The sequence below is a fragment of the Neolamprologus brichardi genome, chromosome 12 (assembly GCF_056152115.1).
Source record: "Neolamprologus brichardi isolate AB-2024 chromosome 12, ASM5615211v1, whole genome shotgun sequence".
Classification (NCBI taxonomy): Eukaryota; Metazoa; Chordata; class Actinopteri; order Cichliformes; family Cichlidae; genus Neolamprologus; species Neolamprologus brichardi.
The window spans coordinates 26,158,273-26,183,795 of NC_142115.1; the positions used below are offsets into that span (position 1 = coordinate 26,158,273).

The 25,523-nt window shown below is 40.3% G+C and overlaps 1 protein-coding gene across 9 annotated transcripts; it reads left to right on the forward strand.

The window, feature by feature from the left end:
• Nucleotides 1-2,782: 2,782 nt before the first annotated feature.
• Nucleotides 2,783-24,497, forward strand: atxn2 (ataxin 2). Of its 9 annotated transcripts, none has more exons than XM_006789868.3 (26): nt 2,783-3,309; nt 5,062-5,092; nt 5,477-5,536; nt 5,903-5,974; nt 6,589-6,739; nt 8,616-8,630; nt 10,488-10,612; nt 10,765-10,856; nt 11,035-11,223; nt 11,968-12,140; nt 12,481-12,729; nt 13,718-13,906; nt 14,202-14,381; nt 14,544-14,648; nt 14,833-14,903; nt 15,024-15,388; nt 15,628-15,691; nt 15,808-15,954; nt 16,600-16,617; nt 17,265-17,331; nt 18,244-18,437; nt 19,679-19,805; nt 19,880-20,068; nt 20,180-20,394; nt 22,159-22,336; nt 23,676-24,497. In XM_006789868.3, exons 1-26 carry the CDS (start codon nt 3,197-3,199, stop codon nt 23,702-23,704), a joined length of 3,408 nt encoding a protein of 1,135 aa, XP_006789931.1. In that variant the 5' UTR covers nt 2,783-3,196; the 3' UTR covers nt 23,705-24,497. The 9 variants fall into 9 exon arrangements, with proteins under 9 accessions (XP_006789931.1, XP_035763206.1, XP_006789932.1 ...); XM_035907313.2 differs by having other exon boundaries at nt 20,183-20,394; XM_006789869.3 differs by having other exon boundaries at nt 17,265-17,325.
• The last annotated feature ends 1,026 nt before the right edge of the window (nt 24,498-25,523 follow it).

Below are 25,523 nucleotides of genomic sequence, written 5' to 3' on the forward strand. Positions count from 1 at the left end.
TTGGCATTTTTTGTAGATTCAACAAAAGAAATGGGGACAAATTATGCATTTTTGTGAAAGGCTGCTAATAACAAAGTCCCCAAAGGTATAATTTAAAATTGGTTCTTTGCTAAGATGGCTGTTATGTGTCGACACATCACATTATATAGATAATTTACTACAACGCTATATGTCAGTAATAGTGTCAGAAAACCCAGCTAATTATGTTTTCTTCTCACCACAGAATGTCAAACAGTGAAATCTGTGCTGCTCAAGCACGTAAATAGGTGGAAATTTCTTGCTGCACCACCTATACTACTATACAGTCCTTTAGTTAGTGCTCAAGTTATGCGCAAGAGAAGAAGGAATTTTATTTTATGACCACCCAAGGTGAAAATAAAACTTGATAAGTGGAGTTATCACCATCACATGCATTTGATGGTGTTAGGCACTTATGGGCTTTTATTTAGTGTGCACAAGTTATCTTGTAAGATTATAACTTGTCCAGTCAAGATAAGAAACATCATACCAGAGAATCCATCCCAGAGCAAGTAGTAACAGCATCAGAGTATTGCGCAGCACTGAATCATTCTATTTACAATTCACCAAATGTGTTTGTCTGTGGGTTCTTTGCTGTGTTGGGTAGATGAAGAAAAATATATGGAACAAAGTAATCACAGCAAGGCTTTGGGGTGGGGTTTTTATTTATTTACTTGTTTTAACTAAACCATCAGTTGGGGGCACATTGTGGAGGACAAAATGGGAAAGACTAAAGTGTTATGACAAGATTAAGGAAAGGTCATACTGGTCATTGCAATTCTCCCTTTATGGTTGAAAAGCATAAAGCATTTTCTCCCTCCCTCACTTTTTTCTTTTTTTGAGAATGGTTAGATTGCAGACCTTTGGGCCACAGTCCAGCTCAGATTGTAGTAATGCAGCTGAAAGATGTTTGCCAACCATAATAAATCCAAAAGAGGAAGACAACAGAAAAATAGCACTTGATAGGCATACACTTTGTCCAGGATAACATCTTCAATAATAGCTTCAATATTAATACCATTTTAATAATTTACATGACATAAATATTCATGAATCTCATTTAATCCACAGGCTACAACATTAAAGTGGCAAATGTATCCATCAATACCTACTTAAAGGACTATGTTTATCTCTTATTGTTGGTCTTTACATATGTTTCAGTTCCATATAAATTATGAAGTGATATCTTTTGATTATTATAGAACAGAAAGTCCTGATATTTCTTCATGCAGTGACTCATTATGTTAGACCAACAGGTCAAACCTTTGAACTTTTCTCAATAATATATTTCATATTTGACCGTGGAAATTTTAAATGGAAAAAAAGGACAATGACAATTAATATTATTTATTTTAAAAAATATTGGAAATAAACTTCAGACACAACATGGACATGTTGTGAAGCTCTTTTCCCCCCAATGTTATTTATAATATTATAACATTATATTCATTTTTCATTTTTATCAGAAATTAGTCTCTCTTTCAATTAAAAAAGAAAGACAGATGGAAAAAACCCAGGAAGATCAAAAGCAACATTCAAAAATTTGAAGAAAATTAAGAAATGCTGAATTATGACTATCAAAATAAGTGCACTATGACCCTAAATTGAATAAGGAAGAAAACAGATACTCGAATGAAAATCCCTTGCAATGACTGCCTGAAGTTTAAAACCCATGGACATCACCAAATCCTGTTTCTACACTTAAGTTGTTCATTTAGGTTTTTACTGCAGCCACCTCCAGTTGCTCCTAGTTTGTGTCGCTCTGCCCTTGAGTAAGTGAAAAGCATACTCTGTTAGATTGAAATCAGGTGACCAACTTGGCCACTGAAGAATATCACATTTATTGCTGTGAGAAACTTTTAGGTTGCCTTTGCAGTAGGCTTTGGGTCATTATCCATTTACATTCCAGTCAGTCTTGCACTATTTGTCTGACTCAGTTCCACTGACAGCCCATGCCTGCCCATGCAACAACATTGTCTCTACCATATTTGACATTGTGGGAAAATGAAATAAAATAAAATTTTAAAGGTATAGAAATGGGCAAGAAAACACAATTTTCAGGATCATGTGCAGCCTTGGTTCCTATTGCAGATTTGTTTTGTATAAAGTGATGCTGCACAAGAATTTAAGCACAATCACGCACTGTATAAATGTTTTGCAAAGTGGGAAAAAGTATTTAGACTTGTTACATAAGATCTTAGGGGGATTGGTGCCACCCAATGCCCCTCTTCTAGACACACCCCTTATCCCTACTAGTTAGTTTTCTAGGTCCATTTATTTATTTTACTTTGTTTTTTATTTGATGAAACTTTTTTTTTATCCTTACTTTGTTTTAGTTTAGTTTACTAGACTGAAATCCTCTTTGTACAGCTGTCTTGTCATATCAAGATTGTGGAAGTTACACCAGTTATTAACGAAAAATGGGACTATCTCAAAGTGACCCTCTAATCCTGCTAATTGGAAACCTTCATGCTGCAGTGGATACTAGCCATCACTATGCCCACACCCGCCGTGTGTGTGTGTGTATGTTAGTAGTGAGTTCGCCGGCTCACGTGGATGACACTACATAGTAATTGCAAATTCATGGACTTCCTGAAAATAGTGCCATGATATAACTGTGTCTCTTTTAACACAAATGTCTGCATTGGGTTTTTACGTTAAAGATGGTCATGTTCATCTGTTTACAAGATTAATAGTTTTCAAATAACACAGCGTATAAAAATATAGAGTGAAGTGTTTGCGAGCCGTCACGCCTCTCATATCCCTCCGCTGTTTTTGTCCCCCTTTCAGGCTGTTTTGGTCTTTTCGCTGTTAGCAACGGAAAGAATCCGAGATAGCTGCAAACCCGATTTTGAGATAATAATTATATAACAAATTGACAAGAGGTGTAACACACATGTTCATTTCGGAAAAGTTACTAGAGCGTGTTGTCTTTTTTTAAATATTATTTTTTCAGTTTTAATAGGAATTGTACAGGTCGCTAATTTAGCTAGCAACTGTTAGCCAGGCTAGCTGCTTAGCAAAGCATCCTCCTGAACAGGCACGTTGACTTTAGCCTGCTGGCTAAGCTAGGTCTTCGGATTGCCCAACGTTAGTGAGGTACCGCACACCGTCTCAGCGTCAAGAAATTGCGGCGTGAAACTGGTCTGTTAAAGACGCTGTCTTTTATGGGATCACCATGTCAATGAAGGCCGGTGGAAATCGCAGCAAGCCCGGCGGTGGTAGCACCGCTGGTGCCGCCGCCGCCTCCGGTGCCGGAGGAAGCGGCGGGGGAAGACAGAATCTGGGCAGGTATGTGAAATTAAAACGTTAACATAGCGAAGCAAAAACACAGCAAGGAGGGTTGGTGTGACACGTTTTCGATATTTGGCCATAGTCACTGCCAAACGGTAGCGGTTGTAAGAGATGACATTGCCGTTAAGTGGTCCAAAACTAGTGCGTGTTTGTGAACGTTGTGCGGGCCTTGCGACGTGTTGGTCAGCCAGTTGTGCAGTTCAGCTAGCGAGGCCTGCCTGTCTGCTTGGTCCAGTGCTGTTGCAACTTTCGACGTGACATTATCTTCTCTGGCACGTTAAATCAAACATGCCACCACGAGGTTGATTTTGCATAAATACATGTTCGGGTGGACATTTATCTTTCCTCACATGTGTGTAGTACTAGTGACGCTGCTTGCCAAGTTGCTGGTATCAGTTTACTCTAAGCTTGAAGCCAAGTCAGCTAGCGTTAATTAGCCAATTGACAGCCTATGCTTGCATTTCAGTTTTGTAACCGTTGGCTAATGGGGGACACGCAACTGCATTTGTTGTCTTTTGGCTGCCATGTAGCTTGGTACGTTACCGCAACATTGCTGCAACGGGGTTGCCAGGAAATGGATATAAAGCGTGTGGGCGCTCAGAAGAAAGGGGCGGGTGTGGAAACGGGGGTGAGGTGGAGGAGGAGAAGGGGGAATTACAGACCGACTGGCTTTCAACCTTGACGTTGCCATTGCTGTTCGTGAGAAATAGTGTCCTTGAGGCATGACTTTCTCTGTACACGTCGTCCCAAGATGAAGATAAAGCACACTGTCAGTGCATGAACAGCATGCATGTTGTGATTTTTGGTGGTCAGGCTGCTGTTCACCGGTCACTAGGACAGCACTCCCCATTCATTGCGTAGGATTCATCGTGAAGATGCTATAAATGAATATTGGACCAGTTTATAACCATGCTCACAAAACCTGCACATTACAGCTCAAAATGGCATGGCTAAGTGTGTTTTAGAAAGCTTAGGGCTGATTTACTGCAACGGATATAATATAGGGGTTAGTGGCCATTGCTTACGTTGAATGGTTGGTTATGTGCCAGCTGCTGAACAAGGTGCATTTTAGGACATGCCTGGGAAAACTGTTAGCTGCTGAGTGTTTGGCTAGATTGCATCACAAATATCATTATTATAAGCATAATGTGGTGGAGACACTGGGGAAATTTCAGAATTTACATTGCACATTGGAAATGTGATCTGCAAGAGCACTTCTGTCGATCTTAAATATGAAGTCAATGTCCACAATTAAAACAAATGATCAAGTAAGATGGCCGTGTTGATGGTTGTGGTGATGTCTCCACAGCTGGAATCGATAGTGATGGTAATAAATCGTATACTTGATAAAACCAAAGTGATTTCATTATCATGTCTGCAGCTGCAAACATTTCACACGTGCTCTTCAGTCATAATCTCAGTAAAGCATCATTATAAGACCCTCATGTATTCTTAAACCTGGTTCTCTGTATTTTGCTACAAGTGATTGTAGTATGCAGATACTTGCAGTATGCTGTGAAAGTATATTTTAGAAATGAGGTTAAGGTTAAAGCAAATTATATAGCTTGTATTGATTAACTTCAAGTGCAGTTCTGTATCATCTTAATCATTGCCTCTTATGATTTCTCTTAGTGAGTTGCACATATCAGAGCATGTGCTAAGTCAAGTCTTTATTTATTTTATTTTTTATAGTTGATGGTGAGTTTGACAACAATTTAATCAAAATGCGATTTTTTTTCTGTCCCTCAGGGGGAGACACAGTGGCAAAGGTCCAGCAGCAGTAAGTAACCTGTTATTTCTCATATACATTTGAGAAACAAAAATACCTTCAAGTTTGAGTATTTTAAAACACTTAAAAAATAAATAAAAAAAAAATACAGATTTTTGAACATTGTGATGGTGTTTTTTCCTCTTGAGGCATGTCATTGGTGGGCACCAGACTTTTTCTTATGCAGGAAAAACCCTCACAATGCTTTAACACTTCTTTTTCTTGGTTTCCTGTTTTTTAAAGCATTTTAATGCCAGAGAAAGCATAAATCCAGATATCGCCTTTTTAATTCCATTAAGAACAAGTGTATTGGTATTCCACAGTGATGAGACATTATTTGGCATCTTTTTTGTGCTCAAAATGGGAGCATCAAAATTAATTGTATCTTTTCTTTAGGTCATTTTCAATGGTGTATATGCAAATATGAGGATGGTCCATGTCTTGACTTCAGTGGTGGTACGTTTACTGTGTGCCTACCTTGTTCCTTTTTTTTCTGTGTATAATGATTATAAGAATATGCATAGTTGCAAAATTCCTTGGATGAAGCAGCCATGTGAATCATGCTTACTCTAAGTGAGTTAGTAAGAACATTATTTACTGCAGTCTGTTTTACCACATGCTGTTTCTTCAAATTGTTTACACAGCACTAAACAAAGCCTGTTGTAGAGACAGCTGGTTGCATAAAAGGAAACCAGTGATTGATCAATCAATGGTTTGCCTTGCAGAAAAATGGGTTTTTGAACTTATATTTTTGAACATGTAAATTAAAATTTGTACTAAACGGCACATACTGTATATAACGACAAGCCTCTTTAATTGTAGGGGACCAAGTGTGAGCTTAAAGTGAAAAATGGAGCCATCTATGAGGGAGTATTTAAGACCTATGGCCCAGAGGTAAGGCTCATGCATAATGTGGTATTCTTTATTGTTTATTATTGAGAAATCTGTTATTTTCTCACTAGCTGAATATGATTAGGCTTAAATGTGATGGAGTCTTGCTAACACTTGGTACTAGTTTCACCCCTAAGATGGTTTAGACCTGCATTGCTTTTTCTGATATGTGAGCATTTACCTTCCCTTTTAGGTTGAATTATTTCCCAAAAGTAATAATAAGTAAATTTGAGGTTTTCCTCTAATTCAGATCTATGCTACTATGCTGATGCCAGGATTACACCAGGTAGTTTAATTGATAAGATCTGCTTTTATGTGATTTATTTGACTAATAGTTAAAGTAAGCCTGCTACAATTTTCCAGATCTTTAATTCATAACCATACACCACAAATCTTTCTTGTGATGCTTAAAACAGATCTCTTGAGATTTCTCAGTATGTTTTAGTTTTAGGGTTTTTCTTGAGATTGTTTATATCTGTTTTGTTTCTCTAGCTACTGTGGAGTATGATGGGCATGAAAGAGTGCATTGTCCCAGTCTCCTGTGTCCATAGTTTCTTGTGTCTTTTGCAGATACTTCTTTTTCCCTCTTTGTTTCAAATTATATTTTTCTCCCTCAGTGTGACCTGGTGTTGGATGCAGCCCACCGAAAGAGTACAGAACCGAGCACAGGGCCCAGGAAAGAAGATATTGTAGAGAGCATCATTTTCAAGGCTTCTGATGTCGTAGTTGTGAACTTCAAAGATGTGGACCTAAATTTCGCCAGGAAAGGTAGTGTGGTCATATTTTTATTTTTTGGCAAAGATTCTTTTAGTTATTGAAACTGGAGATGTTATCATGCGCATGTTGAAAACTAGGGGTGCAATGATACTCGTATCGATATTGAACCGTTCGATACAGTGCTTTCGGTTCGGTACGCATATGTATCGAACAATACAAAATTTTTAATTTATTTTATCAACTTTTCTTCTGACGATGCTGTCTGTGTTGAGAGCTCAATGGATCTGCGTTCGACTACTCCGCCTAGGCTGCACTGTCAAGCGCAGATCCACTGAGCGCAGCACAAGCTAGCAAGACAGAAGCTAAGCTCGTTGCAACATGGCAAATTGAACCTCCCCCACCCTCATTCAGATATGGCCTTTGGAACTATTTTGGTCTTCATGTGACGTATGACCCTGAAGGTAAGCGCGTCATGGACAAAAGTAAAACAGTATGTCGGATGTGCCATGCAATGCTCAATTACATGGGTGGGAACTACTGCGTTAGTGCAGTTTGCTCGTTAACGTGTTGACGCCGTCCAGCCCCACGCACGTGGCGATCCGCGGTAGCTTGTTAACAGAGATTTGCCGTGTTGTGGCGTTAACGTCATTTCAGATTAACGCTGACAGCACTAGTGGGAACACAACGAATATGATTGCACATTTACGCCGACATCATCCTAGTACAAAGACAAGTGGGAGCAGACAAAAACAACAAGCACGCATGCTACAAACTTTACCGGAGTCATTTAGACAGCCGTTAGCACATGATTCTCCTTATGGGGACCTGATATGTTTAATATGCTGCTGAGAATATAGCCCAGAAGAAGCGTATAGTATAGCTTTTATTTTGGAAAGAGACATTTCTCTGTAATAAACTCTCTTTTCCAAAGATGAGTGATTTCTCCATCAGATAGATTTATTTTTTTTATTACTTTGTTGTTTCAGCAACATTAAATTTAAAAACTGTACTTTTGAGTTAAAATATATATTTATAATTTTAATAAATGACTAATTAAAAAGGCAAGAACATTTTTTTTGTATCGAAAAAATATCGAACCGTAACACCAAAGTATCGAACCGAACCGTGAATTTTGTGTATCGTTGCACCCCTATTGAAAACCTATGGACAATGCACAATGTTAACTGGGTGAGTTTGTCACACTGTTCATTTACACATACGAAAATATAAACGTATTTCAGTGAATTCCCATCTTTGCATACATACAATGTATTACCCTTCTCAGTCTTCTCTATCTTGATGTTGCAGAGGCTTTTCTGTGAGTTAAGTCTTGTGTGTCTGCTCAGAGTGGCCAGTCATTGAAGTCTAATTTGATCTATCGATTGGTCCAAAGGTTGCTCTAGTGCAACAAGGACACTCAATAAAGGCTGAAGGAGCCTGCTTCATGTAATTCATGTGCACCCATATGATTCTGCTTTGGACGATAATGGACTCTGCGGGAGAGTTTTGTTGTCTGAAAATATACAGGTGTGAAGGTGTGAGGGGTTTTGCTTCATGATTTGATACTATGGCACTACAATGATGCCACTTCACTTTAACAACTTGTGAAGTGAGTGAAGTTTACACAGAAAGATAAAACGTCAAAAGTGCCAATGTTTGTCTGCTTGCCCCTTTATTTTATTTTTTTTAAAGAAATGCTCAATAAGTGATCAGTTGAAATCATGGGATGTGAGGAGTGTGCTAGACATGGCTTGACCCAAGCTCAAATTGTTAGAATTGAGTACCTTTACAACTTATATCTAGGTGAATCATTTCATAAATATGTCTGGTATGAATTTAACTGTTGGTGTGATCGCCAGTCATTTTATCTGTCAGTCATTCTTCTGACTATCTGTCATCTGTGTGTCTCTCCTTTCCAATGGTCTAGTCTCCTCAGACACAGGTAATCTATGGCTGTTTTCTCCTTTTGCACATCTTTGTATGCTCTTAAAAATATGTACTGTGCTCTTATATTAGACCTGTTAAATTAGATATTAAATGAAAAATGTAACTTTTATGAACATTTGGGCATGATGTTCTATTTATTTTTGTGCTATGTATTGTTACTGCATTTTGATTCCAGTATGATTCTCAAAGTTTTAGGATCACTGCTCTCATACACCCAAAAACTAAAAATTAGATATGTATTGCTGATCAGTGTTGCTTTATATTTTTACCGCGTCTTCAGACTGCATGTTGCTTTCGGTGGAAGAATCATTCCCTCAAAATCATTCAAGCTGATTTTTGGAGTTTTTAAATATTATCCAGTTTTAACTTTTGATACAGCCTATGTGATACATTTGGGAAATTTTTTAATACTAATATAAACTCTATTTTTGTTAATAAGGTTACAAAGTGCTTTATATTAAAAAAAAAAAATCACAGAAATTGTAAAAACTAGAGAAAATAGGATGGGGGGAAATAAACAACAAGCAGTAGCAACGATGAAGTAGTGACTTGTATAAGAAGAAGGTAACGTTTATTGCTTTTGTTTAGTTTATCTTTTATAGGATTTTTCCTAAACATCAGGGGGGGTTTTTTTGGGTTTTTTTTTTTTTTTAAACCTTTCTTGGCCTTGCTCAGGTCATGCCACACTTAAATGGTAGATTATCAGCAACATTAATGTGATTCCATTGAAAGCAACTGATTCAAAAGTCATATTGGGCTCTCTTACATCATTTGTTTTCTGAGCATTGTTTTTAAAAAGTTATTAGGAGAAGTTTAATTTTGTTTGGCACTGAAATGCTTTGAGGTCATGTAATTAACTGCAGTCTAAATGCATGTTTGCTTACCTCTCACTATTCTCACATTTGATTTTAAAATTTTTCTTACTTTGTATAATTCCTTTGGTGGACAGTGTGCACAAAGCATGCCAGCAAACACTGGAAATATAAACCAGGCCTATTGGCCCAACTGCTCGTATGGTGTCAGTCTAATGTTTCTGAACTTGCTCTGTGCCTAAAACGCTTAAATGCCTTTTGTATTGTGAGATGAGTTATGATGTGTGAGATAAGCAACTCCAGGCGGCTGGTATGCTTTGAGCACATAGTTCACTGGTGCCAGATCTGCAAATGTGAGAGCAGACTTGGGCTAACATGAGATTAGAATTTCAATTCAGTTATAATTGGGGATTTTCTTTGAGCAGATCTGTCCGTTTATGACTTTGTTGAGTCAATGTATTCCATACATTTACATAAAAATAATGAACATCCTGAAACCGCAATTAGCCCAAAGTAAATTGTTTAATTAATGTGCTCCCTTTCAAGATGTTGCTATGGTGATTCTTAATAAATAGGGTGCAAGTCAAGCATTGTAGACACTCCTCGTAGCTGGATTTAATTTCTGATAAAAGTTGGCCATCTGAAAATACTGTAGCACCTAGAGACATTATGCTACATACTGTGACATGGATTCAGGACTCTCCCTTTATTCACAAGTCTTGCTCACACTTCCAGACTCACCAATGCCAGCTCAAGAAAATTGCTTTTTTTTTGTAAAGGAACCCCCCCCCCTCCCCCCCCCCCCCAAAAAAAAAAAAAAAGAAAAAAAAATCCTGTTGAACCTGTGTTTGGATGTAACTCGGTGTGTCTTTCTGAACTGTCAAACTCTCCATATAGACGTTTGCTGTAAGAACTCTCTCAGAGGCTCTTGAAGCATGATGAGCACTTTGTTTTCTAAGCAGTGAGAGTGGAGCCTGCGTGCGTGTGTGTGTGGTATCATGCAGTACATAAATATATACATTCTTTTCTTCATGTTTCAGACAACTTCACAGATGCAGCAGTGACTGGCCGGATCAATGGCGAGCATAAAGAGAAAGATCTTGAGCCCTGGGATGGAGGAGAGACCCACAACTCTGATAGCCTCGAGTCTCTGGATACTGATGTGGTGAGAAAAGTATCAGACACCAGAAACAGGCTTTTGCTAAACTTGCTATATATTCAACCGAAACAAAGAGTTTGTTTCATGTGATCCAGAGCATTTAAATTTGTTCACATGCTGATTGTCAAATTCTGTCTCTGCTACTGTTTTCACATCAGTCTAATGGGTGGGATCCCAATGACATGTTCAAGTACAATGAGGAGAAATATGGAGTCTTGTCCACATATGACAGCAGCCTGTCCACATATACGTAAGCTTCTTCATGTTCTCCATGTATTTGTTTGTATACTTGTCATACTAGATGTTTAATTTTGAATCTCTGACAGTAAACAAACGTTCACTCTTTAATCTGGTTTTATTATAAAATTAAAGACTTAGAACCACGCTGTCCCATGTTACTCCTTGTCTAACCTGAATTTATTTCCCAGGGTACCTTTAGAGAGGGACAACTCAGAAGAGTTCTTGAAGAGGGAGGCGCGTGCTGCCCAGCTGGCAGAGGAGATCGAGGCTAGTGCCACGTACAAGGCCCGCGTTGCTCTGGAGAATGATGAACGGACTGACGAGGAGAAATTCACTGCTGTTGTGCGAGGGGAAAGGGAGACTCACACACTTGGCAGGTGGTGCCAGGATATGAGTTTTTACAAAAATACTACTTGTTTCTGTGAATACGTTTTGTGTACACTTTGCAATTATGTAAATGTAATTGTGTTCGTAAACAGCGGGTTCATATTTGGACAATTTTCAATTTTCATTGCCTCTTGATACATTCTGTGGAGTAGTTAGAACTCGCATTATTCACAATTTATTGTTATAAGAATTTAAGAGGAGCTGGAAAAGGATACTGCAGAGCTTTGCATACAATCTTCTGTGTTGTAGCTGTGTGCTGTCACCAGGGGGCACTGAAATAAAACTGTTGCTTTAGTTTATGCTTCTCTTGCTCATTTGGCTTTGCACTGGCAGTGAAGAACACAAAGTCATAATACACAAAGAACTTCTAAACTGAGTGTTAAACATTTTGAACAGGGCCTACTACTACTGCTGTTAGTGCCTTTTTAAAAAAAAAATCTTTGTGGAGTTTGTTTTCTGTCGTTTTTTTTTCTAATGCTTCTTGTGCTGCATGTAGAACTCTATTGCCCCTTTTCCTGTTCTTTGGGAGGAATATTTAAGCCTACTAGACAAGTAGACAGCAAATGTTCCTATAACAAATACTTCCTATAACTGGTAATTAAAATTAAAAAAATAAGCTCATTTTAGCTAATGACCGCTTATTGGAATGGAATAAAGTATAGAATTAATTGCTCATCTTTATTATTGCCTTGTGTATATGTTTAGCTGAGTTAAGTCTGTTTGTATGTTTGTAGAGAGAACAAGTACATTCCTCCTGGTCAGAGAAACAGGGAGGCAATGTCATGGGGGCCAGGGCGTCAGAATTCACCTCGTCTTGGTCAGAGCTCAGCTGGACCCCCCACTCCTCGACCAGGACCCCACGACTACAGTCCCAGCTCTGGATCCGACCAGAGGGTGGTTAATGGAGGTATATTTAATATGTCACCCACAAATCTGCTGTTACTTGCTGCAAATCAAACACAGTATTTGTGAGAGTAAAGGAGTGGATGAGTGAGTCACTGTTGTGGTCAAATCACGACTTGGAATAAGTTATTTTTCAGTGGCAAAGTGTTTGGGTTATTCTTGTGTTATCTTGTTAGTTTATTTTTATTTAAGCAATTATTTTTTCCTGTTTCCCCATCCCTTGTCTTTTTTTTTTTTTTTTAATTTTTATTAAAATTCTCTCTTCTTTCTGTCCCCACTATACCTTTGTTTCCCCTGCACTATAGCTTGTGTCATCCTTGATCATTTGTCCTTGCCTCTTTTAGGTTCATCCCATTGGCCCTCACCCTGTCCATCTCCTTCCTCCCGTCCCCCTTCTCGTTACCAGTCCGGTCCCTCCTCCCTGCCTCATCGGGCAACCACGCCCACCAGGCCACCTTCCAGGCCCCCCTCTCGACCTTCCAGACCTTCCTCTCATTCATCCCACCTCTCTTATCCCTCCTCTTCATCCTCCTTTTCCCACCATGGGCCCACATCGCCAGCCTCCACTCTGGCCAAACGCATGTCTTCAGAAGGTACCCACATCTCTGTGGAGTAGACCTGGGCAAAAAACACGAGTTGAAGGTGGAGGGATTTAAGTCACAAAGAAATGTGAAATATTTCAAAGTTGATGGCGATCAGTTTTATTTTAAAAATAAGTTTGCCCAGGTCTAGTGTGGAACAGCAGAAATAGGAGAAATTGCTTGGTCAGACTGAGTTGGGATCAGATTTGAAAAACTCTGATTCTCTGTCAGTACATCAGGCAGTTTCACCTTGGCATGTGGGTGCACCAATGTGTGCCATGCTTTGGGTGTGGTAACACTTAAGGCACCAATTTATCAACTTTTCTGGTAGATAATTCAAAAGAAGATGCACGATGATATTCTAATTAAAAAAACAAGGCTTGATGTTTGAGGCATGAAAAAGATGCTCAGAGATATTTGAATTGACAAATTTGATAAGTGGTTGTAATACCAGTTAAGTTTCACATGCAGTTTTTTAAAAGTCTTCTCTGTATTCCACTCCATTGGGATACAAACTGTTGACCAGAAATGTGATCCGTCAATTTCCAGAGGCCCTCCAAAATCCCCCCAAAAACTGGTAGTGAGGCTTAATCTCTTGACGTTAATTATTTTTACTTGAATAGAAAAATTGTTAACTAGTGTTTGACCTCTCATTATTTTTTTTAATATGCTGTTACTGTAGGCCACTGTTCATCTCACTTTTTGGCCTTCGCTTTCCCATTTCTCATCTCTCACTTTGCTTGGTTGTGATGTGGTGTTTGATCACTTTACAGGATCATCTGTAATTTCTCCACTAGCATGCATGCAAAAAATAACCTTACTGTTTGGTGTGAGATTTATCAGCATGTAGACTTGAGTTTTTCAAAGTTTTTGTGAGGCACTGGTGAGTTAAAAAAACAAACAACAATTAACAGAGGGATGCCAGGAAACACGTTTACTTTGCTGTCACTGTGTGTTTACCAGTTTCTATCCATTTGCCTCTGTCTTTATACATCTCTAGGTCCACCAAGGATGTCTCCAAAATCTCAGCGGACGCCTCGTGCTCACAGAGTGCCACCCTGTCGGACCAGTGGAGTACCCCAAGGAGTGGACTTAATTTCCCATAATCCCCCTGGAGAGTCCATAGTGACTCCACAAACCAGGAGTAGCTCTTCCTCTGGAGGGACATGGTCCTCAGTGGTTAGCGGAGGTAGACTATTAATCTGAATAGTTTGTGCCATAAAAGGCTGATGGGATATTGTTGTCACCCTGCTGGGCGGGCAGGTAGTGTGGACACCAAAGCTTGTAAATGCAATGTAACTTGAGAACAAGGCAACATTGGATTTTTAAATGCATCCCAATGGTGAACCTACTAGTCCAGTATTTTTCTCCCTTTGCAGAGATTTTAGTTTAATGCCACTGGAGGGCATATTTCAAAGCACCTGTCATTGTTTGTTATTTAACCTGAATGTGTTTTGAACACCAAATTCTTCTCTCCTCCTCAGCTCACAGACCTCGCTCCCCCCGACAGAATAGTATGGGTGGAGCTTCCCCTGGCTCCTCTTCCCTCCCATCACCTCAGACAGGTACAGCTCCTGTGGAAACTGTTACTACTCCAACATCAGCTTCCTCTCCTACTGCAGCTAGCCCTGCCCCCAGCATAGTCACTTCTTCATCAGGAGATGGTAAGCTGAAGTTTAACAAAGGATTTTTACTGAGTATGAATAGTGATATGAAAACACATGTCTGTTGGTTTTTATAATGTATAAATAAGTGCTACAATCAGAAAAAGCTATCGTTAAATCATTTTGATGGGAGTAAGTAAACTTTCTTTTTTGTTTGTTTAGCAAAAGAATGTCGTGCCCAGGAGACTAGACAAACATCTCCTACAAACAAGGAGAACATCAAGCCTTTGGAAAGTTCACCTAGTTTTACAAGACAAGTTTGTAAAGGTTGGTAAACACTCGAAATTTGCATTAACTTTTTAACCTCAGAATGTTGAGAAGCAATACAATTTTAAACATGATTACGAGGGTTTCTCATCTGTTCCTTTCTTTAGTAGTCGTAATGTAACAATGTCTTTTAAAAATTTATATTTCCAGAATTTGCATTTATTTCTCTCCATTCACTTTGCAGGACCGCCTTCTATACCATCAGACCACAGAAAACAAATAGATAATTTAAAGAAATTTAGTGTAGATTTTAGGGTAAGTATCTCTTGAATTTATATGACATACAAATTGCTAAGATATCTCATCTCATGTTTGTGAGGCTTCAGCAGAGGTTGTGCCCCTCTTCCACTCATCTTTCCTCTGTCCCTCTGCCAGTTGCAGTCTAGTTCCAACCCAGAGCCTCCCTGTGAACCAGTGATGACCAAGTCTGCTAGAGACCCTGCAGACAAACCTAAAGATCTTCCCCTGGACAAAGCCTCCACAGTGGGGAGGGAGGCCACTGAAGATGGTGTTTTAGTAATTGCTGCTGGCACACCTAGTGGTACCCATGCTCCACCGACTACCACCACAAGCACCAGTAAGCCTGGCAGCCCCGCTGCAATGTCTCAGTCTCCCTCTGCTACTGACCAGAAGAGGCCAGGGCTTGATGTGACGTCACAGGGAGTTCAGACGACGGCCACTTCAACGTTCAGCGGACCCAAGCATGAAGAGAAGGAGGAGAAAAAAGAAGCAGTGCAGGAGTGAGTGGACAGGAGACCCATTCCACGAGAAAACCAAAAATGACTTTATTGCATTTTGTGTGGTCTGTAGTCAGTTTACTATAATGCACAGTAGGGATTTATTACTGTCCAAAACCAACAACAAATTATTTAATGATAAATATTTATTAATTTAAAGAAACACAATTTAATCAAGTTTAAGTAGCTTTACAAACAAATTCTTCCTTTTCATTCCTTTTCTCTATTTGTTCTCTCTGCAGTCAAGTGAGAAAATCAACCCTGAACCCAAATGCTAATGAGTTCAAACCCAGGTTTAATACACAGGTAAGTTATAACCCGCTTCTGCCAAGCTTAAAACATTTGGAAACCAAAAACTGGGTCTGGTATTTAATTTATTTATGTCTCTATATGCTTTTGTTTTTCTTTGTATTTTCCCTCAGCCCAAACCAGCCAACACCCCAACGCCTCCCCGGCCTCAAGGCCAGCCCAGCCCCTCCATCGTGGTCCAGCAACCTCCGACTGTTTATGGCCAGACAGTCTGCTTCCCCCAGATGTATCCGCTGACGCCAGTCAGCCCTGGAGTTCAGGTGAGATACACACCTGCATGCTGAAATGTGCATTATGGAGATATAATTATTTTTATTCAGTGCAAATCACCCAGAGCATCACACTGTGTTGGTATGAAATGCAGAGTTCAGACAAACCCCTAACAACAGTGACTAACATGTCTGTCTATGTTTGTCCTCACGTGGTAATTTTCTTTCCTTTTCTTTGATTCATGCCTGCCATCATTATTTTCACAGTGTATTTTATGTTTTTAAGGACAAAGCTCACATTTGTTGTCATTTGTTTCATTGTAAACTTTTTCCCTCCATGTAGCAGAAGAAGCATTAGAGGGGAAAAAAGGTCCCCCTCCCCATGACATGTTGTTCCTGTCTTCTTTTGAGAAGGTGTTAGTTACATGGTTTTCTTACAGAGTGAACTGAGAAATGTTTAGGTGATTATTTGCATAACAAGCTTAGAAATGTTTAGTCAAAGCATTTTTTAGAAGTTTAATATAGATATAATTTTGATGTTGCATATATGTAGCTGTGATCAATACATTTCTTATGTTGCTTTAAGAAAAACTTGGTGATCCAACATCAGACACGTGCAAACGATAACAACTAAAAAGTGGTTCTTCTTCCCTTTTCTCCCCCTCCTCCTCCTCCCTCTCTCTCTCGCTCCATTAGAAAAGCATAATATGGAAGGTTTGTGAATTTTTCTAAGATTTCTATTTTTAAAAACTTTTTTTTGTATTATTTTTATTTTATTTTTTAAGCCCAATAAGTACTGGGATGTTTTGCTTGCTTGTTGAATTAATATCATCAGATGTTGGTTTGCCAACTTCTTATTGCAATTCTTCAGATGGACTTAAAACTGTGCTCATTTCCTTTTGTTCCATCTGTTTTCCAAACAAATGGCTGCAAGCTAAAATGAGTTTAAGCTAGCTTGTTTTTGCTGAAGGGGTGTTTGTAACACAAATGCATGGTGGACAATGTTAATGAGTTCAGGAACTGAAAAAACAGTATTATGAATGCTGTAAAAACACCTTTTTGGTGGTGTAGAAAAGTGGTGTAGTCAGGTGTAGAAAGTGCATGTGGCCCCAGGTAAGAGATGACTCCCACAAGCTCTTACATTCTAGTAAGCTGTTTGTGTTAGACAAGAGAAGATGAAAAGTTTATCTGCAGCCACATTGTTATTAAGGGTCCCAGACAAATGAGCATAGATGCACCCATGTTTATACTCAGACTGTCTGTTTTATAATCTTGTTGGAAATCTCACAGAAAATTGAGTATAAACATGTTTTTATTTTTTGTTTTTCCCCTACCTTTCCTCGTTCCTCACCTCTCTCCAGTCTCCCATGTACCAGGTTCAGATGCCTATGACAGTGAGCCAATCTAAACCCTACAGACCAGGTAAAGGTGAGAATAACCACCGCTTTCTTTCTCTCATTTCCCTCCCACATAATCTTTTTCTCAACTTGGTGAACAATATTTACAAACCATGTGAATACATAAATATTTTTAACCAGCTATTTGGACAGTATATGATAATAAAAGGCTTGTTTTCAGAGTCAGCCCAAACATTGTTTACAAAGTGGCATTGTTGTGGCATTTTTTGCAAAACGGTTGAATTAAAATGTCTTGTTGGTGGAGTAAATAAATTCCCAATGGGGTAAAAAACAAAGAGAGGGCTTCCTGCAGAAGCACACCACGCAGGAGCCTGCAATCTGAAATATTACCAGTCACTCAATATCACGATGAGGAGCTGAGAATAATGAAGGCTGAAAATAATTCCCCAGGCTTACATGAAGTGTGATGGATTGGTTGATTAATTACGTTGATTATTCATGTGGGGGATTGAGCTGTTTTGCCCACACAAAATCAAACGTGCGACAACAGCAATCGCTATATAATCATTTAAAGAATGTTGTATATTCTTCTCACTACGCGGGACACCAAAAACCACTGATGCTGTATATGTTGTTTTACCACACACGCTTACCGACCTGCAGTTATTACGCAAGTACAGAGATGCTGTTGTGCAAGTATTTTTGTAGTTTGCTTTTACAAGAAAGAAACTTCAGGATTTTGTTTTTAATTTCTGATCTGGCCAATCTTTATTATCTTTCAGTAAGTTTAAATATGGCTCATAATATGATCAGTTGCTTGTGTTTTTTCTTTCTTCTCCCCCTCACATATAGACTTTACTAGTGTCTTTCATAGCCAGCACTTCTCTCTCACCAAAGCCTCTAGAGTTGGTATATATATATGTGTGATATGTGATGGTGAACTTATTCTCCATCTTGCCCGTCTCTTAACATAAATCTCTAGTACCCAACATGCCCCAGCAGAGGTCAGACCAGCACCATCCGCCAGGCACACCCACCATGATGCACCCAGCCACAGCAGCAGGGCCACCGATTGTAGCACCGAGCCCGGCTTACTCAGCGCAGTACTTCACCTGCAGCCCACAGCAGTTCACCAGTCAGCCGCTCGTCCAGCAGATGCCTCACTACCAGTCACAGGTATGATTTACTCTGGCACCAGCAGTATCACAACTATACAGCCTTTAGCAGCTCATTGAGCAAGGATAGATTGAACAGGCTCGTCTATTAAGACTCGTATGTAACCATTAAAGTTTCTCTGGTACCATCAATTAGAACTGGCAGTTTTTATCTCCCGCAGCTGTTCACTTGTCGGTGATTTGGCTGACAGATGCTGGTGGTCTTTAGCAGTTTGATGGGGTGCCAATGTCATGCCAGTTTGTTTTTTTTTAATCACCTCTAATTTATTGAGCTCAAAGTGTACTCCTGCTTCTTATACCTGAAGAGTTACTACCTGTTTGCTACAGGCTGTCATAGGAAAAACTGCAGCTTTTACTGCAGTGACTTAAAAAATCCTGGAGAATCCTCAGTAATACAAACAGCGAGGCTCAAGCACTTTTTGGAGCAGAGCCTACTCAAAGCACACATTTATGTTTTTTATGTTGATTACTAATGAATAGTAGATGGTATTGACAAAAAGATATCTGAGGCTTGATGCCAATACCACAATGACTGCTAAGTTTAAGAAATGTAAAATAGGTAAATAAATTTAAGAAAAGAAGTTAAACCTCATGAATGTTGCATTTTGCTTTAACACAGTCATGAAAGGATTTGGCCTCTTAAATACATAATTCTTTAAGGAAGCATTTTTCAGTACATATCGAACACACATCGTATGCACATAATCATTGATGCCCCAAAAATAATGAACCTTATGTCACTTTGATCGTCAGTGCCAATTAAATTGAGTGAAGATGGCCAGCTTTGGGATGAGACAGACTCTGACAGACAAACATGATCTCACACACAGCCTCTTTAAATGACAGCTTGTGAGAATGTTTTATGCAGCCTATGAACACAGAATGCATTACTGTAGATTTTATCAGACCACAGTTCATGTGATATGCCAGAACCACAGAGTGAGACCATAGAAGCCATTTTTTTTCTCTTTCAGTTTCATCACAGCGCTTACAAATTGAGCTGGTGTTAAGAAATGCAAGTCGGCTAACTAATGATTACAAAAAAGTATAAACCAAGAAAGAAATAAGCTTCCTTTCTCTGAACAGATGCATCAGAAGTACAAAAAGTGTTTGTCCATATTTCATGTGCAGCCTTTGAACAAATGTTGGCTCTCTAAATTGGCACTCAGTTACCAAAACTGACGGCAGGAGTTGTTAGAGGGTTTCCTCAGTTTTTTTTGGCTTCCTTTTTGCCTCTTTCAGGCACAGCATGTGTTCAGTCCAGTGATGCAGGGCAGTGCCAGGATGATGGCGCCTCCCACGCATGGCCAGCCCAGTCTCGTCTCTTCCTCTACTACACAGTACCCAGAGCAGACACACACCATGTATGGTACGTGTGCGGCCAATGCACGGGGTGTGATTTTTAATGCTTTTTACTATTACTAACGCTGACTGCTGTTTCAGTGTCTCCAGGGCCAATGCCTCAGCAGTACCCCCACCCTAGTGCCACCTTGCACCCTCACCCGCAGCACCCTCAGCCCTCTGCCACGCCTACAGGCCAGGCACAGCAGGGTGGACCACAACATGGAGGCCCTCCTAGCCATCCAGCTGCCAGCCCAGTCCAGCACCCACAGCACCCGCAGGCAGCAGCAGGTGAGTGCCCTAAGGTTGGCGGTAGTAATTACCCCCTCCCCCCATGGAGCTGAATTTTTTCAAGTGGAGCATTATGGTAATGTATACATGTGTTTATGATTTTTGTTGTAGCAGCAGCAGCAGCAGCCCAGGCCCTCCACCTGGCTAACCAGCCTCCACAGCAGCAGATGTATTCGGCCTTGGCACCCACGCCACCTTCGATGACCCCAGGGCCAAACCCTCAGTCCCCACAGGCATCCTTCCCTTCTGCTCAGCAGGCTGTGTATATCCACCCACAGCAGGTCCAGCATGGCTACAACCCCAACCACATGGCGCATGTGCAGCAGGTAGGTCACAGCGTGCTGTGAACGTGCTCAACAGCGACCACAGTGACTCAAGCCAGGCAATCAGATTGGCAGTGTTTCCTGTGCTGGACTTAACTGTGGGTGTGAGAAAGGTCTGGGATCCATTCCAGTAGGTGTTTGAGTTTATGAATGGGTCATATTTGGCTTTTGTTAATCCCTTTAAATGAGGTAGACATTTTGTTGGCAGTATGATCAAGTTGGGACGTAGCGCTGTCATTCTCACGGTACGCTGAGGGGTACAGAGGAAAAGAAACATTATTTCCTGATAAGAAGACAAACTAACCACGCAATTCAGAGATATTCTTGGATACCCATAGCAGTTTGGCCCCATTGAGTCTATGAAGGAATTCTTTAAATAGACCTATTGAGAGTTCCCTTGTTGTGTGTCATATATAGGCTATAGAGTTAATCACAGAGAAGGCTCACAATAAACCTGCCCAAAGTTTCAAATGATGACTTCAGTGTTTGTGTACGACTTAAGTTACTAAGTGATCAGTTTCAGTCTTTTCTACTCTCATATGTATGAAGTCAGTGAGAGTGGATGGCCTTAATATGATCATTTCAGACATGCAGCTCTGGCTTAGAGCAGCTGCTGTTCAAATAATCTGTTTATGAGGGGGAGCCAATCAGAAGGAAACTGGTTAAGGAGATAATGCAGATTGCTTCAGATGGAGGATGACTAATAGCTGACAGTTTTGGGGGCTTTTTCCCCCCTAGATACATGAAACAAATGGGTTTCCCTAGCATTGTTACATTATGTGTAGTTATTTACCTGTTTGTGCTCTGCTCAGAATTGTACACCAGAGGCCACTCTGCAATCTGTCTGGCTGAAGAGTGTTTCACACATCAACTTTACTTCATTTGTTGGCCATTATAAATGCAGACACCAATAGACTGCCGATTAGCTAATATTACCATTCTGATACATCATTCTGTCTCTACTGAAGGCCTTCACCAAGGCCAAATATCAGATATGGATATTTTTAACTGTAAATTGTATGATGCTACTCGAGTGGAGTAGCTTTCCAAAGCCCTAGGATTGTGATTGGCAGGATTTCATACCCCTGTCTCAGTACAGTAGAGATATTATAAACCTTGTGTTTAGCTAAAGGAAGCTAAACTTTTTCTTCTAGTGGTGCATCCGTTTCAGATTTTGTCTGGGCATGTATGATAACCCACAGTATAAGTCTTAAAAGCAAGACTTTCAAGGTAATCATTGTGCTATTGTCTTGTCCTCTGTTGTCCTGGCTCTTCCTTCCTCGTACGTTAAGGGGACTTTTATGTGTGAAGGGTCGACCACAGTGAAAGTGCTCTTTTATTTTCTGTTTGTTCTGCAGGTGTTAAAGTACTCGCACCGTTTCATTTTACAGGAAGTTTTCGTTGCACATGGAAAACAAACGTTGCCGTTTCCAAGTCAAACTTGAAAAGTAAACTGTAACCTCGTGTTATTGTCTTAGCTGAAGTCACATGCTGTATGTGCGTTTGTCTCTGAGCCCCACCTTTATGTAAACAGGCTGCTGAAGAAGACAGAAAGAAAAACATTCAGAATCATGCGGTTTCTGGTCAGAGCTGCTGCTCCTGTCGGTAACAGACAGGCGGAGCCGTGAAACGCTGTGTCACTGAAACTCATCTGATTCATCGTTTTACCCAGTCTGGCTTTTGTCCTTCTGTTGGTCTCTCACTGTCACACTTTTGTTCTCACTCTGGCGCACTCACTCACACTTGTGCTCTTTCTCTCGCTCCCAGGCCCATATGCAGTCTGGTATTGTGCCATCCCACCACCCGGCACCCACCCACCCCCCAATGATGCTCATGGCTACCCAGGGTCCTCCAGCTGGTCCACAGCCACCTATGCCCCAGACTGCCCTTAACCCCATCCCTGTTTCCTCAACCACACATTTCTCCTACCTGGCACATCCACAAGGTATTTTTATTATTTTCCTTCCTCTATAAAGAGACTGTGTTGTTTTCCTTCTCTAATGTTCTTTTACATTACTAGCTCCTCTTTACACCTTTGTGCGAACTGAGGCAATAAGTGAGTACTCTTCATGGCAATGGTTGAAATATTTAGACTTCAATTTTTTTTGCATGGGGGGGTGAGTGTCATTAATAGATATAATGGCAGTTAGCTGAGGCAATCACACATGATTAAATTTTTTTTATTCTTTGGACAGTTATTATCCCTCAGCCATGAAAGTCTAATGAGGTTCTGTCGTCACACCCTGTGCAGGCAGGGGGAGGCGTGGACACCCAAGTGTCGGTGCCACGGAGAACAGCAATGTAATTGGTCATGTTCATGGACACAAATTGTGTTTTTTCTGTTTTTTTGTTGCAGTCAGCTCAAAATAATGAATTTTAATAGGAAGTAAGATTTCTGTGTGGCGACTCCAGCGAACACAGAGGCCAAGAAAAGGTAGCTTTGAAAGAAGTGGCAGCTGCTGTATTTGACCCAAATCATAAACTTGGCGTGTAAAATTTGTCCTGTGTAGGAATTGATTCAGATGAAAATTTATCCCCTGGGAAATAAAGCAATAAATAAAAGTTGTGCACATGTTACACCTTTCATCTGATTCAGTTAAAAATGACCATAAAGAGGTGATTTTTGTATTATTCCCAGCAGGCAAATATGTGCGTGGACACTGCTGACACATAGGTCAGCAGTCACTGGTCAGCAGATTTTAACGTATTGTCATATTCTTTGGGACAAAGTAACAAGTGTCAAGTCAGTACAAGAAACACATTTCACCCCTGAGTCATAAAAGGCTGAAAGATGTAAAGGTGGTAAAGGTGCATCCACTGGGAGACTGAGGGGCCACCAGCTAATAATTAACCAGCTCTGAGCTAACTGCATTTAAACACTGGTCGAAGGTGAACTGGTGACTTTCAGATTCTGTTTTGTAAGGAAAACATCTGTTCTCTATTCAGTACACACAATAAGAGCCATGCAGATGGGCGAGTCATACTGTGGGCTTTGCAGAACCATCAGTTATTTAAAGATAGGTCTTTAAAAAGATTCAGCTTGGGACACATGATCAGATAGGGTGAGATTTTGAGTAATGGTAATTTCAGAAGAAACACACTTATTTTTTTATCAGATATTTAATTCTCCTCAGGTTAAAGCAGGGAAAACTCCGTCTTTAGGTGCAGATTTAGATGATTGGAGGAGAATTACTGGTTTGTTATTTGAGTGTAATTAAAACAATAGTTTGTATTTTGTAAAGCTGTCTAACGTGTTACAAAGAAACTTTCTGTCATCCCTGCAGTGCAACCTCATCATCAGCAGCAGCTGTAGATGGAGTGCGTCAGCGAGCTGAGGGACCCGCTCTGCGCCGCGCTTCTCAACCAGAGCCTTCATAACCAGGCGATGAAGAGGATGAGAGAGCCCACCCTCTCCTCTCTTCCCTCATCCTCACCAGACATGCTTCACATCAGCTTTTCTCCTCCCTCCCTCCCTCCCTGACCAGGCAATAAGAGAATGTTAACAGGTTGATGCAGTGACATGTTTTAACGAGCTAGAGTTTTAACAGACAAGACTGCTCCTATTCAGTCCCCCCCCAACACAAGCACACACACATACACATACAGATCTGCAAACACAGATAGTTATACCTACATCTACACACACTTTCAGGGGTCCCAAATTGCAACTTAAGTCAGCTTGCCAAGTAAGAAGTGAAAGAGAGTAAACAATCAGCGAGTGTGAAGAAGAAAATTCAACTGGAACTCGTAATTTTTGTCCGCACCTTGTTATGAAAAGAATCTTCCAACCTTTAGACAGTATTAATCCTACTGTTTATTGCTGCTGCTATGTGCTGCATTTGTTTCCAGACTACACGACACGTTTCTAACCAAACTAAAAACGAAACATGACGAGAAACTTTCTGTGAAATAAACTCATGTTGGCAGCCGAGAGGACAGGAGAAAGTGTTATTTATGAAATTATAACGGCTGAGGTGATCAGATCCCACTTCTCACCCGACCCTTATGTAACTTTTAAGTTAAAACTTTTACTTTGTAGATAATATAAATAATTTAAAAAATGAGCAAAAAAATTTAAAAACAATAAAAAAGTTTTAAAAACTGAACTGCTTCTTGTGGTTGGCTTGTACTGTTGGTGTGTCGTTACTGTGAACGTGCACTCTTGTGTTCTAGCTTTTTACAGTGGCTTGCAAAAGTATTCGGCCCCCTTGAACTTTCCCACATTTTGTCACATTACAGCCACAAACATGAATCAATTTTATTGGAATTCCACGTGAAAGACCAACACAAAGTGGTGTACACGTGAGAAGTGGAACGAAAATCATACATGATTCCAAACATGTTTTACAAATAAATAACTGCAAAGTGGGGTGTGCGTAATTATTCAGCCCCCTTTGGTCTGAGTGCAGTCAGTTGCCCATAGACATTGTCTGATGAGTGCTAATGACTAAACAGAGTGCACCTGTGTGTAATCTAATGTCAGTACAAATACAGCTGCTCTGTGACAACCTCAGAGGTTGTCTAAGAGAATATTGGTAGCAACAACACCATGAAGTCCAAAGAACACACCAGACAGGTCAGGGATAAAGTTATTGAGAAATTTAAAGCAGGCTTAGGCTACAAAAAGATTTCCCCAAGCCTTGAACATCCCACGGAGCACTGTTCAAGCGATCATTCAGGAATGGAAGGAGTATGGCACAACTGTAACCCTACCAAGACAAGGCCGTCCACCTAAACTCACAGGCCGAACAAGGAGAGCGCTGATCAGAAATGCAGCCAAGAGGCCCATGGTGACTCTGGACGAGCTGCAGAGATCTACAGCTCAGGTGGGGGAATCTGTCCATAGGACAACTATTAGTCGTACACTGCACAAAGTTGGCCTTTATGGAAGAGTGGCAAGAAGAAAGCCATTGTTAACAGAAAACCATAAGAAGTCCTGTTTGCAGTTTGCCACAAGCCATGTGGGGGACACGGCAAACATCTGGAAGAAGGTGCTCTGGTCAGATGAGACCAAAATGCAAAACGCTATGTGTGGCGGAAAACTAACACTGCACATCACTCTGAACACACCATCCCCACTGTCAAATATGGTGGTGGCAGCATCATGCTCTGGGGGTGTTTCTCTTCAGCAG

Coding starts and splice junctions, on each gene's coding strand:
- atxn2 (XM_006789868.3), top strand. CDS start 3,197: ATGTCAATGAAGGCCGGTGGAAATCGCAGCAAGCCCGGCGGTGGTAGC. Junction 13,907..14,201: donor GTCCTCAGTGGTTAGCGGAG/GTAGACTATTAA, acceptor TCTCCTCCTCAG/CTCACAGACCTCGCTCCCCC. Junction 15,692..15,807: donor AACCCAGGTTTAATACACAG/GTAAGTTATAAC, acceptor ATTTTCCCTCAG/CCCAAACCAGCCAACACCCC.